The sequence below is a fragment of the Alosa alosa genome, chromosome 18, assembly GCF_017589495.1.
Source record: "Alosa alosa isolate M-15738 ecotype Scorff River chromosome 18, AALO_Geno_1.1, whole genome shotgun sequence".
Taxonomy (NCBI): Eukaryota; Metazoa; Chordata; class Actinopteri; order Clupeiformes; family Clupeidae; genus Alosa; species Alosa alosa.
The window spans coordinates 8,594,018-8,613,348 of NC_063206.1; the positions used below are offsets into that span (position 1 = coordinate 8,594,018).

Here is a 19,331-nt window from a genome sequence, read left to right on the forward strand (position 1 = left end):
TTTATCAAGGCTGTTATTTTTGTCATCTAGTGCTTTCAGCCTGAGATGTCTCATCGGGGGAGAAATTAATTTGGTCATGTAGCAAAGGCAGCAAATTTAGGCCTAAATTTACAGCTAGGACGAATAAAATGTCATATTAATATTCAGACTTTGCCATTTGAATTTTCGTGGTTGATTGTTAGACTTTATCTAACATGCCTGGTTTTAGCCTATGCGTCAACCTAGTTAGTGCCCTATAAAATTTGCAATTGGCATAGCTAATTGAGCAGTATCATTCGTGAATAAGAACCAATGTATCATTATGTCTGGGCGAGATATTCCCTATAAACTTTATTCAATTAGAATAACACGGCAGGTTACGTATTTGCAGACTGAAGAGGTCAAACAACTGTGCCAAATTCGAGAACTGGGGGTTGAGTGATGAGGCACACCAATCACCGCACTTTCACGGATATGCAAAATGCTTTTTGTGTTTTCTGTCTTCATTCATAAATAGAAACCTCCCAATTCGATCATGGTTGTTTGGATTCTCTGCACGTGATTTGGTCATAGGTCGATGCGCGCTCCCGCAGAGCAGTGGCCGCTGCGCGTTCTTTCTGAACAGCATCATTCTCGCGACGAGAAGAGCTACAGCTAGTGTCATTCTTCACATTTCCAATGAATTATCATCGCATTCCTATGTCTGCCAGCTGACAATCTGTGAAGTATCTTCTACGCTTGGAAACGGGATTCGCTTGATTTGTCAACTGGGTGTGTTTCAGGTAGGCTAAATATAAAAGGAACGATGGTTTATTTACATTCACTGTCGTTTGTCGTTGCTTCTTAAGACGTAAATGATTGATTATGGAGAGGTTGCTTTCGCGGGAGCTGTCTGTGGTCCTGAAATCTGAATGAGAGCATTATTGAAATTGTGTTGTCCATAAGGCGTCATTGTTGATACCTGTTTGTTAATCTGCCTGGCTAGGGTGTATGGTGCAGTTTTCTCATGTCTAATGCACCTCGCTTATCAATATGGTAGAGCATTTCGCTTTGGTCTTGTATCAAGTATCGAATATGCGAATTTCATACAAGTCTTTTTTTCTCGATGACAATATAGCATTGCAAACATTTCCCCGTTTCACATTATACGTGTAGAGCAGCTATTTGAACAGGTTTAACGTTAACGGGTTCAGCCCAAAGCAGCATTGTTCTGTCATGTCTCCATTTGCTCAAATTTTCCCCAAAAGGTTAATTGTCGTGTGAAAGACAGATTTGTAATTATGCAGGCAAGCGCGTTGGCAACCGCTTTAAGATACATTGACTAACATAGGTATCGTAAACAGGTGTTAACCTTAGGTGCATGATTTCCCTCACCTTTTCATGACAACCAATCTTTCATCGTGTAGCCTAACATATCCTTCATGCCTACATTCTGGCAATCTGATGTGTTTTGCGTTCTGACTGAACAGGTGCTGACCTTAGAAACCAATACATGCTGACATTGAAAACGGCAGCTACTTTTCTACTTCAAATGAAAAATATAGATTATTTCATATGCTTGGTATTGTAAAAAGCATGTTGTCAAGTACACAAACATTCATTGGTAAATAAGTTTGAAGGCACTTGTAAAGCCCTCCTGTTGTGTTCGTGGTCAAATGTGACCAATTGACAATTCTTTTTTCTCCAAAATATTGTTAACTTATTCTGACTACCACGAGGCTTCTTTGACTTTGTTAACACAAGACATCTGAACAACACACAAAACAAATGTTGATATTTTTTATAACAATTTGAGTGTTTAACTTTCGAACACCCATGACTATTTCCGGTCAAAAATGACCGGCCATTAGAAATGAAGGGGTGAGAAAATGGTCAGTGTATAAAATTGAGTCCAGGCACATACTTATTGATCAGATGGACTGTATATGTGCTTCTGTACATTAAAACACACACACAAACACACCCTCACTTCCCCACTTTGCTTCTATGCCAGCCCCACTGGAACCTTTCCCCAATATAATCTTTCCCTTTCTGACTTGCATGAGCTCAGGTCAGTGAGGCCTGCAGGCCTTAAATAGCAAATTAAAGTATAAAACTGGTTATATTCAACAGAACACAAGTTGATACAAAGGTCTATCACAACATTAGATGATGTGTGTTACTATGGATGTATAACAAGTTATAATCCAAATGACGGGAACACAAAACTAGTAAACGAACACAACAGGAGGGATAGTAGGCCAATCATCTATAACTATCAACTACACTATGCTATTGAAAGTTACCACTGGTAACTGTCATTGTTTATGACCATAACAGAGACAGGGGTAGTAAATACAGTTTTATGAGTTTAAGATGACTGTGTAGCTTTTAAGGCATTATCACACTTTGATCACATTTTATGTTGACGTTTTTTGTGGCAGAGCCTCATTTGTCTGCACTAATTATTAGTTATTAAAAGTTCTTTGTCACCTTTTTCTGCAGTTTCTGTGATTTGTTGGACTTGCTGTTGTGCGGTGGTGATACTGGACCATGGCACAGACCAACAATCTGCAGAACACCAATGGGGAGGCCGATGACTCACCCAACATGCTAGTCTACAGGAAGGTAAGACCCCGAGTGGTTAATATAATCTAGCAATGAAAGCCGTGTTCCAACCTCTTCCTGAGAAGATCACAAAGTTCTCTGTGTCTTCACTAACAAATCAGTATGAACCTCTTTGTGGGGAAAAAAGCGGACTATTGTCTTGGGTTACAAATGCAATGCATTGAAGTGATTGATGTGCTTTGGCCCATCCTTTTCTGGGTCAGTGACATGGAGTGCAAGGGTTGTCTAGTTGATGTGATCTAGATGCAATGCATCTCAGTACAGTGGCCCTTGGGCTGCTGTGGGTTGTTTGAACCTTCCGTTTTCCTGGCTCTTACCATACTGAAGAAATTTGCTGCAGAGCAAAGGCCAACTGCTTAATGACAGAGTCAGAGGAATAAATGTTGTTTCCGATTCATTCAATAGCAGGCACACTAATTGTGGAAGCGTTTATTACTGGAGAAGCTGCTCTTCAGTCTCCATGCTTGCCCAATAGTGGCAACAAAGCAGCAATTTTTGTTGAAAATTGTGGGGTCGTGTTCCTTTGCTGGTGAATTGCATGTCCTTTAATGTTTTATTTTCAATTGAGTAATAATTATCCAGGAGAAAGCTGACAATGATTACTGAGAGTTTCAGTAAGAATAATGGGCTATATATTTTCAAGGCAGTAATGTGCCATTAATTCGGTGGTGCACTCTAGGGGAATAGTAATATTCCTCAAGAGATAGTGAACTGTTAGCTGGCTAGTGAGCACTTCTTCACTTGCATTCATGAGAAAGAAGCCAAACAAGAAAGCAAATGAATAGGAACTTGCTAGCTAGTTTGCAATTTAATTTTAGAAGACTGAATGTTGTTCCCTCTTACAAATGGAATCTATAAGCTGCTAGATGCACCAGTCAATACCAGGTAAATGAATAAAGTAACTTAAAGCTGTTGGAGGAGATTATTTTTGGAACACTTAGGCTAAAATATCTTGATGGTCTGACCATTGTTGTGAGACATTACGCGCTAAGACTTTGTATTCGAATTGGATATGTAATTTGTGAATAAAAATGTCAGCATTGTACTAGCAACTCTGGAGACAGACAGACAGAAAGACAGACATTGTTATCCACCAGCTTAACAAAGAATTGTGACCTGTTTTAAGAATTGCAGTGAGCATGAGCAATTGAACTGATATCATGGAACTCTGCCAGTAATCTTAAAGGATAATTATAATGGCAATATTAATTTTGGTTGAGTGTTTGAACATCGAATAGTTGTTTTGTTCCACTGCCTCTCCTCCCTTGTTTTTCATTGAAGGTGACTCTTTTGATCTGTTATGAGGGCCTGAATGCTACTGGTTTGCCTTATAGAGGAGTCCATCCTTGTTGATGTTGATGTTACTTTTTCAAAAGCAAATCATGAATCACTGTCTCATGGTTTTGCCATTCAGTCTTCTTCAAGTCTGCCAGGAGGTGTGGGATTGAGGCAGTCCTGTTGAGTGAGATGGTCGTGTTTTGGCCCAGGGCTCAGTATGGGTCAGGTGGATTGGAAAAGGAGTTTCAGCCTGGCTTGGCTCAGTCAAGCACAATTCAGTCCTGTCAGAACATGAGTGGTAGGCTCAGTGTTTATGTTTTGATGTTAGCAGGGTTAACTGCAAACTGCAAAGTTAGAGTTGAGATTAGATTACTTTCAGAGTTAGTGAACAATTGACAGACAGTCAAGAAATGGAACTGAGTGGCAGTTCATTGAGTTTATACTACTAGGCTAATTCATTCTTGTAATGACCTTTCCAAAATGTCCTGGGCATTTCATTTTAGAACATGGTCCCATCTGGAAAAGGCTCATTTGGCTATACGAAAGCCTTCTGGTTGTAAAAAACATTCTGAAGGAAGAATATGTTACCAAAGATCTAGAAAGTTTTCCCGATAATTGTGGTTATGACCACACCTCACGTGTTATGTTTTGTTTGGTGACCTGGTAGCAGGGCCGTCGGACTGGGGGTAAAACCACTACTGATAGGGGCCCAAGGGGAGAGAGGGCCCTTGAAAAGTCTGGAATATATTTTATTTTACCTGGGTTGAGGAACATGGGGGCCCATCAGGACTGCCTATGCAGGGGCCCAGGATCTTGTGCTACACCCCTGCCTGGTAGGTTGGTACTCCAAAACATGCAGAGCACAAGGGAAACCAATAACTTTGGTCTGGCTGACCTCAGTTGGATAATATCATTACTGAACATTGATACACCTTTTCTTTCATTGTCTGTCTGCATTCCTAGCCTCCTTTTTCATTTTGAAACACATGGGTGTAAAATAATCTCCTCCATTTTTCTCTCCTCATAATCTCTCTGACATCACTCTAAATTAATAAGATACACTAGTACCTTTTATAAATGTGATATATGAGGACCGAAAATAAAATATATCTGTAGAGCTAAAATGTGAAGAAGTGAAACTGCATACCTGTATCCAAATAGAAGCTACATCACACACACACACACACACACACACACACACACACACACACACACAGAAGGATTCACATAATTTCTCCATACTCATAGAGGCTTTGAAGTGTGATCGCAAAGGAGAGTGCATTTTATTAGCTATGCAGCAGAGTTCAGTGATCCCTTTGCTCTGCATTCAAACACTTACCAAACATTTCACTGGAAGCAATCAAACCGTCAGACTACTCTGTACTGGGAACACTCAATCACACAATTCGCTGCGTTGGATTGGATTTCCTTCAGGCAGAATTGAAAATAGTACAACAGTGCCTCAACTCAATGTCTGTCCAAGTCAATGCATAATTCATATTTAATATAACATTCTTGGTATACCATCTTTATGGGGAATGTTTCTCCACCTGTGTCATATCTAGAGAGCATGCAGTGAATGTAGGCCAGATGGTATTGGAGCGGGAAGACGAGATGAAGAAAGAGAAAAAAGGATAGAAATCTGTGTGAAGAAATGATCAAGTGACTCATTACTTTTTCTGTTCATCTGTGTATCATTCATTGGCTCTGGCCTCTCTGTACACACTTGACTGAGGCTACTGTTGGCAGTTTGAATGTTATTTCCTCACATGGATAGGCCACTGGTCTAGACCATGAACTGCGACTCATCTCTCACTGAAAGGAAACAATCTTCATCTGTGAGGCGTACTGCATTCTCAAATGGCTGAACATTGACTGGAGACAGAAGCAGATTGGAGTTGTCTGTATTGTAGAGTGTTAGTCAAAGTAGCCACGTAGCTTCAATGTATTTTGGGTGTTTTTTGTGGTCAGTTGTGTTTGGATCTATGTATTCATGTAAGACGTTCACTGTGTTACCGTTTTTTGCTAATTATATTTCGGAGAGTATAAATATTTCAACTGACACACTAAACCCTGTTTGCACTGACACATTTTCTGATTGGTGCCCTTGTTCCATGTCATTTGTCACTGCCATGAACATCTTTGACATTATAGCATTGTGCTTGTATGAACAGTTGTTGGGTATTTCATTTACTCAAATGCACACACACATAAAAGTGACTGTAACATCTTATTGTAGCATCTAGTGTGGAGACAGGGACATTTGCTATTTTTCATTCTTGCACTCTAATATGCAATCATGTTTATCTGGCATAAATGGGCCAACTGAAGTGCAATACAATCAGGCTCAAATGGTCAGTCAATCATGTTATTATGACCGCCGGGCAGCGAAGCGGCGGTCATATAGGTTTAGTCAGATTTTTTTTTTTTTTTTTTCTTTTTTTTTTTCCGCATGCCCAAATTTCCGTCAATGATTCCCGGGACACTGAAAGACCAGGGTACACGAAACTTGGTGGACATGTAACCCCACATGGATAGCATGGAACCATCGTTTTTCGTTTTGATCTGTAGCCCCCCCGCTGAATTGGACCCCCGAAAGGAGGGTAGGGCAGACACAGTTTTCTGTGAATATCTCGAAAACCGTAGGGTTTAGGAGGACCATTTTTTTTTTGTATGTTGATCTCAAGGGGCCATGTCAACCCATTCCATAACCACTCATTTCATGTATAGCGCCACCTAGTTAAACACAAAAAAGTAAAAATGAGGTGGTGTAATTGAAGGTATCTGTGACCTAACATAGTCAAAACTGCACGAAATTGGAAGTGTAGGATCATTATGACACCCTCTGTATGCACGCCAAGTTTTGTGGAATTCCGTTCATGGGGGGCCACACAATAAATTCATTTATGTTACTATACACCAACTGGCCTGTAGGTGGCCGGAGACAGTTTTCTGTGAATATCTCGAGAACCGTAGGGCCTAGGAGGTCCACCTTTTTTGTATGTTGGTCTTAAGGGGGCATGTCAACCCATCCCATTACCACTTATTTCATGTATAGCGCCACCTAGTTAAAAATTAAAAAGCAAAAATTAGGTGTTTTCATCTCAATATCTCTGGCTGACAAGGTCAAAACTGCACGAAATTAAAAGTGTAGGATCATTATGACACCCTCTGAATGCATGCCAAGTTTTGTGTACTTTCGTTCATGGGGGCCTTACAATAAAATAATTTATGTGTACATGTAGTGACGCATACACCAACAAGGATTCGGGACACTGAAAGACCGGGTACACAAAACTTGGTGAGCATGTACCCCCACATGGATAGCATGGAACCGTCATTTTTCGTTTTCATCTGCAGCCCCCGCTGGACTGGACCCCGAAAGGAGGGTAGGGCAGACACAGTTCTCTGTGAATCTTTTATGGTATGTTGGTCTCAAGGGCCCACATCAACCTGGCTCATAATCACTAATTTGTGATTTGCCCCCGGTAAAAAAATGAAAATCAGTAGGATTAAAAGAAAGCCAAAATAAATATTCATCATCATCATCATGGCTGCATTTTCAGTATTGGCGAAGTAGTCGTTTGTCCACTAGATGGCGATCGTTGCAGTGAGGCGTAATTTTGTTGGAAGTTAAAAGTGGGTTGGAAAAACAATGGACGCTTCATACAAGGACTGTAATTTACCATGAGCGAACACCTAATAAGGATAGGGACGATGTTCACATGAAGTGTAATTCCCATTTCTTCTTGAAGCCGAAATAAATCTGAGGATGTTTATCGGACATGCTTGGTTTTACTGCAGGTACGTTAATCTTGTAATATCAATAAGGACCTAGGTAATGTTACCAAGTTAGCGTTGGTTGAGTGATGGAGGCATTTGATTTATTGCATTTGTAGAAAACTATAAATGCGGTTATACCAAGCAAATGTATAGCAGCACTGTTTGTATCTTTCGACTGTCATTTATTGCACGTGCTACAAAATCATTCTGTGCAATGGAAGATTTACCAACGTTACACCCGGTCTGATACAGTTTTGCCTATACATGCGTGAGACTGACTGGCCTGTTTATTTTGTTTTAAGTGCGTGCAGGGTGTGAGAGGGGAATCGATGTGCTTTGATTACAGCTTGGTAGTTGTAGTCTGTGAAATTAAAAAAGCACGTGTGTGTGAAGTATGCAAACAATGACACCTTCATTTCATTATGGCTGCTTTAGCAAAACACCTTAAGCTACTGTGTAGTGGGTCCCATTTAGAAGTGGCTACTTCATTCAGCGCTTTCCTTGACTCATGGAGCTGCGTGAATGTTATTACAACTTTTCGCCCACGATATGACAGTTTAAGTCCGCTTTTGATACTGTAAGGCGAAGCCATTGGTTTCCAAAGGAGATTTTATTTGTGTTAGCATAGCCTATTGACAATTTATGTTGTCAATAGGCCTACCTTATAATCCTACCTGTAGCTTAGGGAAGCTAACAACTTTCTATTAGGATCTAGTTTGTTAGTTACCGTTTTGTCATAACTCCCTGATGCATTTTTGCATTTAGAATAGCCAGAGCGTGTATATCTCAATTGGAAAATTAAACAATATCGGGTGCCTATGGACTAGGCTGGGTGAACCCAGCCTGATCTACTCCCGCTATTTATTTTTTGATTTCTTAAAAGATTGAGCTGGGTCTGATGAAAGCCAGACTAGCCATGGACCTCAGTTAAACAATGCAAGGGAACATGAATCAGCCTATATTTGCACTAACAATAACGGACAAAAGCTCTTCAACTTTGGCCCGTTAAAATGTGTATGAACAGTCTAGCGGCGCATTTCATCAAGGCCCATTTGGACATGTCAGTTATTTGGACCACTGGTTAGATGTAAAACAGCATTTCGTTTCAGACTAGGCTACTGTTACTTAATTTGTGCATTAACAATAACGTTTCAGACTACTGTTACTTAATTTGTGCATTGACAATAAAGTATTACATGAACTAAAGATGACTAAAATCTTATGTAGAAGAAGAAACATTCACAAAAATCCATCCATCCAAAAATGACCTTTGTTTTGATAGCTGTTGAAAACGGCATGGAACTGACAGAGATGTTTTTGTTTATAAATACATAAAAATAAATAAATAAATAACATTATGCTGATACCTTTTGCTTTTCCCAAATACAATGTAGCCTACAGGTGTAAGTGACCTTTCATCAATCCAGTTGCAATGGATGAACTGTGATGAACTGCCCTACTTGTGATTGTTTAGAGATTTTAAAGGTTTTTAAATTCTAACAATTCTACATCTTCTTTGGCTATTCTACAATCTATTCACCTTTTCAGCACCAGTAGGGTACTTTCTGTGCAGCCGCACACACACACTCAGGCATGCCAAACAAGCATACACAAAAGTTTCAAGAGTGGGGGATGGAGTAAAATATGGAGACAAATTGAAGTGTGATTTATTTTCGCGGAACGGATGTACAGGACTGAGCGGCGGTCATATTTTGTACCGCTATGCGGTACATCTAGTTTGAATAACATTTAATACAGCCGAGTACAAAACAAGGCAATGCAGATATTCAAAGCAATGCAATTATGGCACACATTTCATAAATGGAACACTGTCCTTTAGTTACAGCAACTGAATCTGAGGCCGCATTGTATATTGTGGACAAGCCTTGCAGTGAGTTTAGATATGACATGGCACAGGCAGAGTGACTTCATTTGCACAAAAAGATCAAGCTGACTTTGGCACAACCTCATTTACATGGAAGTCCCAGTTCATTTCCACTCCCACACACTCCCTCCCGCCCTCCTCCTGTGCAGTGAATATGGTACTAAAATACCAATGGAGCCTACAGAAGTCCACAATCCAAATCATGTTCCAACAGAAGTATAGTCTAGTGTTTCTAGTGTTACGGTACTCTATTTTAAAAAAGTGTGGATTGGTTTAGTTTAGTATTGTGGGCCTGTTTAGTAGTCAGTCTGCATTACACAATCCCTCACTGGGCCTAATTATTTGACCAAGGGCGAGGAGGCGGGACACACAAACAAGGAAGCTAAAAGTCCTTGTCTGCAATAAATGGGGAGTAGCCTAATAACACCTGTGATAGGACTGAAATACACTATAGTCCACTGTGCAATGGCAACCCCATTTAAGTGAAGGATACACTGGGAAAAGGGATTTGCCAGCATTGGCTAACACACCATACCCTCTTAAGGCCAGCACACCATACCCGCTAAAGTGTATGATCAGTAGGAGAAATAGTACAAGCCATTCAGTAGCCTGATAACCTGATGTAATGTTACACACAACCTATACCCAGAACACTATTTCTGGCAATATAGCTAACTGTCTTTCTTATTCAAAATATAAAAAAGTGATATTGAGTATTTGTCAAAATGTCTATTCTTTGCTATAAATTAGGTACATTCTCAGTTCCAAAATCAAAGCTTTGCCCATCTGAAATCTGACAAGCAACTTGTTACACAGTGTTGCCATTGAGATGCCTTGAACCAACAAACATCTATTCAAGTAAACAACGTCTGAAACAAGCAGAGGACTAGCAGGTGAACTTTACGTACTCATGCTTCAGAACGCCTGAGGTAGCCGTGGCAGGGGGGTACTCAGACTTCAATCATGGCTTGGCTCTGTGTGAACGGTGTGATGTCTCAGCGCACCGTTTTACATTGGGGAATGTTTATAATCATCTTTGCTCTTCAAAACTATTACAAATTCAAAGCTCCTGCATAACGAGTGGACAGGAAAAGACTAAAGTCATGTCTGAAACTCAGTGGCTTTCCTGACTCATGAGCTATGATGCATTATTGGATTTTAAGCAAATTAAGAAGAGATTAATTGTGTGGAGGGAAAGGATCTTGGGGCTGTCTATAGTAATTCTGTGCAGTGTTACGAGCAATAAAGCAACATTTATTCTTCATCAACTAAGCCCATCCACTAACCATCTATCAGCAATATCATTTCTATTTGAGTTTTTGTTGGATGTAAATGGATGTTTGACCACATCTTATTTTCATAGGACTATTTTGCTTGTTTGGGTAGGTCTTGGGCAGACATCAATACACACTCACAAAGATCACACCCTTCAAAGTTGTCAATATATGTTAGGTTAATTGGTCCCTCAGGAAGCATTGGCTCTATGGTGAGATGAGGTGACTGGCATAGGAGGCTAATTAAAGATTGCATGCTGCGTATTAGGGTAAATTATCACCCAGCCTTATGCCAAAGCTCTGTCTTTTTTTTTCTCTAAGCTTTTCACTGTAAACATTCAGAAATGTACACTAGCAGAAGTCCATGGCAACCATAGCTACCCATGATGTTCTGATTCTGCTATAATGAGAGGTGCTAGAGTGTGATATGCCTGGCCTGAACTATGCTGTCTCTGTTCATGGGTGCTCATTGATTCAGACAAGGTTCTGCAGTCCTAACTGAAAAACAACTATAACTCTCCAGTGTATCTGATCATTGCCACAATATCAACCAGAGGACACATGGAATGTTTTATCTCATTTAATGACCTCAGGATAAAACTGTCTTTCACTCTTTCTGGTGTTTTGTGTTATTTTCTGTACCGATATACCACACAGTTCCTGCCTTTGGACAGGATGACGGTAACTCAACATTTCTGGTGTAATATTATCTGGTTGGATTATGTACTCCTCTGAAAGGTAGCTTGTATTACATTGTCCCTTGTATAGCATGCATTGTGTGGTATGCATTACTATATAGGTATTCTCTGTATCGTCTCGAATGTCATGGCCTTTTGAGAATGGAGGGGATATCCCAGATGGGACGCAGTGCATTAGGTAAGAAAGTTAAAGTTACTGATGTTCAGTTTTGTCAAACAATGGCACAGTGAGGTAAAGCAGAATTCACCAGCATTTGTATTTGAAAAGACTGAACTCCTCCATCTTTTGTGAGTCTTTTTAGGAGGAGGAGACAAATCAAACACTACCCTGTCTGGATGGAAAGGTTGTCATGGTTTCCAGTCAATAGTTGCTAGTACAGTGTGTGCCTATGAGTATCTGTGGGTGCATGTATTAGTGTGTCTGTTTGTCTGTCTGAGGCGTGTTTGTGGTGACTAATTAGGAGAATATCAAGGCATTGCAGCCTCAGTAATGAGTCAGAGATAGGCCAGCTCGACTGGTGACACAGGCCCAATGACCGGCCCTCTCAACGCTGTCCTCCTGTATCGGCCTGTGCTGGTTCACGGCCTGTTGGCCATCCCATCCTAGAAGCAGGCCGTGGTCTAGCTCTCTCTCGTTATTTCTCTCTTTCCATACTCATCTCTCAGTCTCTGCCTGATGCCCTGGTACTCTGCCAGCGACGACTCTCTCCTCCTGTGTTCTCGCTCTCCCTCTCTGTCTTTCACTCACCCCTCCCTCGTTCCTGCTCCTTTTTCGTCTCGATTTCTCTTGCTCTCTCTCTCTCTGTCATACATGCACATTTTTATCTCTCTCTCTCCCTCTCTCCCCTCTCTCATCTCTTTCACTCTCTCATCTCTTTGAAGTTCTCTTCTCATCCTGCCAGTACGCACTCCAATCAGGCCAGTTTTTTTTCTCTGAGAATAAATAGATTTGGAACTAAGAGGTTCATCTCAAGGATGTACTTATTTATTTATAATTTAATGTCAATTGTGGATTCCCATATGAGTCATTCTTTACACAAGCTCAATTTAATGTGGACAATCAGTGTGCATCTTCAACATGTATTACTTTTATTTACAATTTTTTATTTACAACAAAAAATGATACGACTATATAAAGTACCTATGACTCACAAGTCCCGTTTTGGTGAAATTAAAAAAGTGAAGATGAACAAATTCAAAAGAGAACAGACACATACGCTATAGTGTCTTATGTTCTGCCAAGTGACTGTTCCTCCTCCTTATGTAAGGGCTACAGTCCTCCTATATGGTGAATGGAATTGATTGGTGAAACCCATAAAATAATGGGACTGTAATATCAAACCATGTTTCCGTGGCCCCTAGTAAAGAACATCTCACTAGAGATGAACTCGGGAGATTGTTGTAAGTTAATTATATAAATAGGTTCTTTGCATTGAAGTAAGGCTCTTCCAAGTTTCTTTAATGGCACATGCAGTGCACTACACAGGCATCTTACTGGAAAAGGAAGCAAGTCTGATACTGTATATAAATCCATACTATGCATTACATAATCTATACATTTGTCTTAATATGAATGATGCCAATTCAATCTGTTATAGTTCTTTACATTTACAGAACTGCATTTCAAAGTAATCCTTGTTCACTGACTTTGTACCTGTACTGTATTGGTGCATTACTGTTTGGTGCTGCAAAGCTGCATAAAACTGGTACTCTTCAAAACAACAATCTTGTTTCCCCTGAGGCCATAACCATTTGGTGAATATAATTTAACAAATGGTAAGACTGGAAGAATGGAAATTGAAATTGACTAGATGTTTTCTGTACAGTTCCCCCCACAAATTGATAATTAAACAACCCTGTTTATTGCTCCCCAAACAAGGTTTGTGATTAAATTTGTTAGGATTTTGCGTGGCTTCTCCATGCCTGGTTTTCTAGGCAGCCGCTGTGTGTTCTCCTCCCTCTTCCTCTCTGCTGTCCCTGAGGATCACCTGCTCTCCGCCAGTTCAAGACAGTTCTCTGACAAATCTGCAGGGTGTGAAATCCGAGTCCTGTGGATTATCTTGTTTTATGTCTGCTTACTGATGATTATTTTTTTATGGTGCCTCGAGACATCAGTCACTGGTGCTGCATCTTCCAGCCTACATGCTTTGGAAGATCATGCCACAACTATACTTCCTAGTTCCTTTCCATAAGGGAGTAATGCTAAGAGCACGGCTATAGTCTTTGGGCACAGTACCACCTCTCGAGCCTTGTATTCCATGGAATGAGACATAATCCATATTATAATGGATTCGTTTTTTTTATTGAAGGTCATTGTCTCTTCTCAAATAAAATTAGCTTGAACAAAAACATGAGCACAGTGCACCATTTTTCAATATGCAATTACTGTAAATATTAGACAGATATGCTTTTGGTTGAGCTTTATGCCAAAAATACCGAAGCAAGCAAGTGTAAGTGTTTTCATGGCTATCTAATGAAAAAATGAGTCTTTGGTTGGATCGTAAAATTGTCTTTGAGTTGATCAAGGTTAAGGATGTTTATCGTCAACATCACGCCGTTCATTTTAGTTTTGACCTTCTGGCACTGTGCAGGGAACAATCACAGGTATGGAGGTGTTGATTAGAACGCCCTGCCCAACTGCACAGAGACCAGCCTGCCCTGTATTGCTCTGTCTGTCGCTCCTGATCATTACAGACCACACAGACATGCTGTGGTGAAACTGACTGAATTGTTTAATTTGGATAGAATTGAGTTATGTAATTGCTAAGGGTGCTAAAGTGTTGTTTTTTGTTTCGGAACGTGACGGCTGTGGGATTTCGACGGCGCTTGTGTTAGTCTGGGGAGTGACCTCAGAGGCCGACTGTCTGGGCTGACTGACGCACTTTCTCCAGACGATGCTGTGGATGCCGGTGACGGTGAGCACCGCCAGCTGGTGGGGCTTCATCACTATTCCGCTCACACCGAGTCCCCTGTTGTCAGGCACGTGTAACATTGGAGGGGCGAGTTATCCCTCTTTCTTCTCTCAAACTCTGTCTCACCAGCCATCTCTTCCCTCCCTCCCTCCCTCCCTCTGTCTGTCTGTCTGTCTCTCTCCTTCTATTTCCCCACCTTCCTTTCCCTTCTCTCTCTCTCTCTATCTCTCCATCTCTCCACTGTCTTTCTGATCAGAGTCTAAAAATAGACACCTCACCCCTCCTCTTCTTTGACGTGTCTGTTTTCCCCCCTTCCTTTTCGATCTCTGTCTCTCATTTTGTTATTTGCCTGCATGGGCAAATATGACTCTCAGATTCTGATAACGCTCGGAAAGGTGGTTTCTCCGTAATCATATTCAGGGTAATTTGCCCTCAACTAAACATATTGAAAAACAGCAACACCTTGAAAAATCTTTCAGAACTGTGTAGATGACCTTGCCAAAAGAGGATACTTTCACTGTGGCAAAAAACAATTATGATGGACGATCATGTTTCTAGAGATGAGCAGAGATGTGCTGGTGACTGTTGCTATGTTCATGTATGGCGGAGTGTTTTATAGGGTCTTCCAAGGACGACCATACAGCCTGTAGTAGGTAACGCCTTTTCCAGAGGGGTAGAAAGGAATGTCTGAGGTATTACCATTTAGCTCACCATGACCTTGACAACGGTAAAGCAATCATGCATTAGTTTGAACCTTACGTAACAGTGAGCGCTGAACTTCATGTTCATGTTGTGGGTGTGATGTTCATATTTAATCCATCACTCCACCAAATGTCCTTTTGCTTGTGTTATTATGCTGCATTTTTTCTGTTTTATGTAATTTATTTATTTAGAAATGGGGCCTTGGCATAGCAGGTGGGCAGCGATTCTCCCTCACTGTAGAGTTCTCACATACCGCCCACACACAAAGAGACACAGAGACACAGAGAGAGAGAGAGAGCAAAGTGAAAATACTGAGAGAGAGAAAGTGTCAACTTATATATTCAAATATTTTACTCTTCTAAATGTCTAAAGCTAGTTTAGGGCTTCTGGCCAAAAGCTCTGGCAGGTAACAAGCAGGCTCCAGCTTTTAAAGTGAAAGGAGAGCTGCTCAGGGTACCTCCCTCTCCTTGGGCCGATTCATTTTAGACATCTGCATGAAAATGGACAGCTTAGGCTCATGTTCTGCCTTCTGTATTGAAAGTACAGTATATGAGTCATTGTGTGGGTGTTGGGCTCTCTGTATCACCTTGTTGCGGGCTATGGGCTGTCTCTCTTTATTTGACCTGAAAAAAGCAGTGGGATGTTGAGTTTTAAAGTTAACTTGCGAAAGTTGCTCTAAAATCATATAATCAAAGAAAAGGAGAGAGGTGGAATACAAGATAGCAGTAAAGAGAAGCTGAAAGCAGTAAAGTTTTACTGCATTCCTGCTTTATGTTTGGCATTGCGAACTTAGTTAACCTATGATGGGTCAAATGAGAATAATTGATGGTATTTCAACAAGCCTTTCCCCCCGAGATGGTGTAGTCTGGGGACAGAAAAAGAGAGAGTTAGGGAGAAAGAGAGAGAGAGAGAGAGAGAGAGAGAGAGAAAGACAGGAGTCGCCCTGAGGTACAAGCATGCATCAGGAGTGGGAGAGCTGGGATGCAGAATTATACAGCAGTACCCTTTCTGGCAAGACTGCATGCTGTGGACACATAAGATGTGTGTGTACATCTTTCCTTCTGCTGCATTTCCTTCAATTTTCAAAGCTATTTCACATCCATGCTGTTTGTTCTGACAGAAACCTGTAATGGTCATTCTTTCTATGACAGCTTTTGACCAATTTGGAGATCCACAGATACTGAAGCAGATGCGGAATGATTGTGTGTTTTTGAATCAGCTCTACAGAATGGTGCCCTGGACATTGCTAATAATACTCAGCACCACCTTTTGAGGAGCCCTCTGCTATTGAACACTTCGATGAATAATTGCATACGTGTCCTGACAACAGAGGTAATAAATAAGCAATAGACAACAAAGGCAAACGGGCTGTTCAGTTTCACTGGCTCCTCCAGCTAAAATTAGATCTGGAATGGTGTCATACCAACAACAGTTTTGTAGTGAGCCTGACCTTGGCCAATACAATCAGGCAGATGATATCAGAGAAACTGTCGACAGATCAGAAGTGCTAATATAAGAGAGACTTCAAAACACAAGAGAAAGTGAAAGGAGAGCTGCTCGGGGTACGTCCCACTGCTTGGGCCAGTTCATTTTGGACCTCTGCATGAAAATGGACAGCTTAGGCTCATGTTCTGCCTTCTGTATTGAATGCACAAGTATATGAGTCATTGTGTGGGTGTTGGGCTCTCTGTATTACCTTGTTGGGGCTATGGGCTTTCTCTCTTTATTTGACCTGAAAAAAGCAGTGGGATGTTGAGTTTTAAAGTTGTGAAAGTTGCTCTAAAATCATATAATCACAGAAAAGGAGAGAGGTGTAATACAAGAGAGCAGTAAAGAGAAGCTAAAAGCAGTAAAATGATTTGCTTTATTTTTGGCATTGTGAACTTAGGTATGATGGGTCAGATGAGGATGATTGAAGGTATTTCCCTTAGGGTGTGAAATGGTGTAGTCCGGGGACAGAAAAAGAGAGAGTTAGGGAGAGAGAGAGAGAGAGAGAGAAAGTGAGAAAAATGAGGGACAGGAGTCGCCCTGAGGTACAAGCATGCATCAGGAGTGGGAGAGCTGGGATGCAGAATTATACAGCAGTACCCTTTCTGGCAAGACTGCATGCTGTGGACACATAAGATGTGTGTGTACATCTTTTTGGAGCCTGCTGTGTTTTCAAGGTGCTAAACAGTCAAGGGCACAGCAGCAATTTCATGTAGTCATTTTTGGCAACATTGGGCCAGATACTTGCCTAGTGGTGCAAACGGGAATGCACATGGTGCATAGTGTCTGTGCAGAAATGGGTTTTCCTGTAATTGAGCTGGTTGTGCCACATGTGTCTTGATATTATAGATGCACTTAAACAAATATTTGGGCTATTAAATTGACTTCTTAACTTCTTACCGCATTGATGGTCATAATATGTGATCACATTATATCCCTCTCTCTGAGCCTACTGAGGCATGTTAAGCCTGAAAGCCAGTCGACTTTATGGGCAAAACAGACAAAAATAGGCAAGGACATGGAGCAAGTGAGGTGAACATCCAGAACAGTTTCAGCCCCATGGGCCATGGTCAGCTACACTGGAAAAAAGAAAGAGATGGGTTGTCAAATTGACTAAAGAACATTATATATGAATTACACATGTTTGTCTTGAAAACACAAGATTATTATGGTATGCTGAACCAACTAAATAGGAGATGGCATTCACCTCCAATTTAATCGTGTATTACATTGTATGTAAATTAATGAAGTAAGGGAACACAAATGATCATGTGGGGTCTCCAGAGAATCTGCTGCCACCGTGTCTTTGTTTAATGGATTCCCATTAGCCTTAAAAGTTTTTATATTTTAATGATGTTCATTATGTTCTCTGATACCATGTTAAAGGCCATACTTTATTCCCACCATGAGCATGAACACTCAAGATCTCAATGGTGCCATTGTTTTGTTCCTTTAAAATAAAGGATGTTTGTTGATGTTGCTGCTAGAGTTGATGCAATATACCTACAAACCATGACACTGCAGTCTATTGCAGTAGTTGCAATGACATTGCAATATTTTCAACTACTGATCAAATCTGCATAACACAACACAACACAAGTTACAGGATTAAATTGATAAGTTTATTGCACCCATGTTATGTAACCTTTGGAATTAGTTGATAAAGTTATGTCTGTTTTTATAAGGAATTAAATACATTTTGTAAGCTGACCGATAAATCACTGTAAAACCAGAGTCCACATTACAAGTTAATCCAATATTTTCTTCAGAGACAGAATGAAAAGGATCTTCCTTTCTCTTTCTTGAAAGATGGATAAAGTGATGACAGGAAAGAGAGGCCTTGTCTCCAGGAAAAATCGGATTGTTTACCCGAAAGCCCCCTAAGTGGAAAGATCATTTAGTCTCTTTGTCATACTAGTTATCTCTACAGTTTCATGTCCTCTCCCTGTGATGTCTGGTGTGTACAGTCTTACTTACGGTCAGACAGTGGATATTCTAAGTGAAAAAATTTTCGATTTGAGATGTTGGTTAATGGCCACCTGGGCCTGTGGTAATGGGCGCTATTGATCGTTAAGAATCTTTCATCTTAAGTTTGATGCACGGACCTATCCATTTGAACCTAAATGCTGACCAAACCTTTGTACTAAAGAGGAATGTGAAAGTAGTTCTATTTCTAGATAACTTTAGCTGTGGTTCTAAAATCAGAGATTGTCCAGAGACTGTGCATTGTTTATACATTAGTACATTGTTGGAATGAAGAACACTTCTACTGAAGTGGAAATGGAGTGAAAGAAATAGTTGCGAGCTGCTGGTTCCTTATTGATAGAAGCCTCTTGGGATGATGAATCTACAAACATTTAAAGTCCTCCCGATTCTCTGTCCTTGTGTTTTTAATGTTCATAATGTTTACATCTTATTAGAGGTTTCTAAAATATACCCTCTCCTTTGCTTTGCTTGATCCAGTTATCTGACATAAGGAAAGCAGATTTATCATAATTGTCAGTGTCTCTTGTCAGTGATCAGTGAAAAGAGTCCTCAGCTCTTTCCAGTCAGGTTTCAGGGAAAAGCATAATATATATATATATATATTATATAGAACTATCACAGCAGCTATTAAAGTGGTTGATGATATTATTAGCGCGATTGATAGTAAAAGCTCATGTGCAGCACTATTTGTTGATCTTTCTAAGGCATTTGATACTGTACATCATGATATTTTATTAAG

General features: G+C 40.5%; 1 protein-coding gene across 3 annotated transcripts in view; it reads left to right on the forward strand.

The window, feature by feature from the left end:
- The first annotated feature begins 574 nt into the window (after positions 1 to 574).
- rgs7a (regulator of G protein signaling 7a) overlaps positions 575 to 19,331 on the forward strand; it is a 49,818-nt gene continuing 31,061 nt past the window's right edge. For all 3 annotated transcript variants that reach the window (XR_007196516.1, XM_048270006.1, XM_048270005.1), the window contains exons 1-2: positions 575 to 761; positions 2,464 to 2,586. Coding sequence is in view for 2 of the 3 variants with exons in the window: in XM_048270006.1 (XP_048125963.1) it covers positions 2,512 to 2,586 (75 nt within the window). In the remaining variant the exon portion in view is untranslated. The remainder of the gene's footprint in view (positions 762 to 2,463; positions 2,587 to 19,331) is intronic.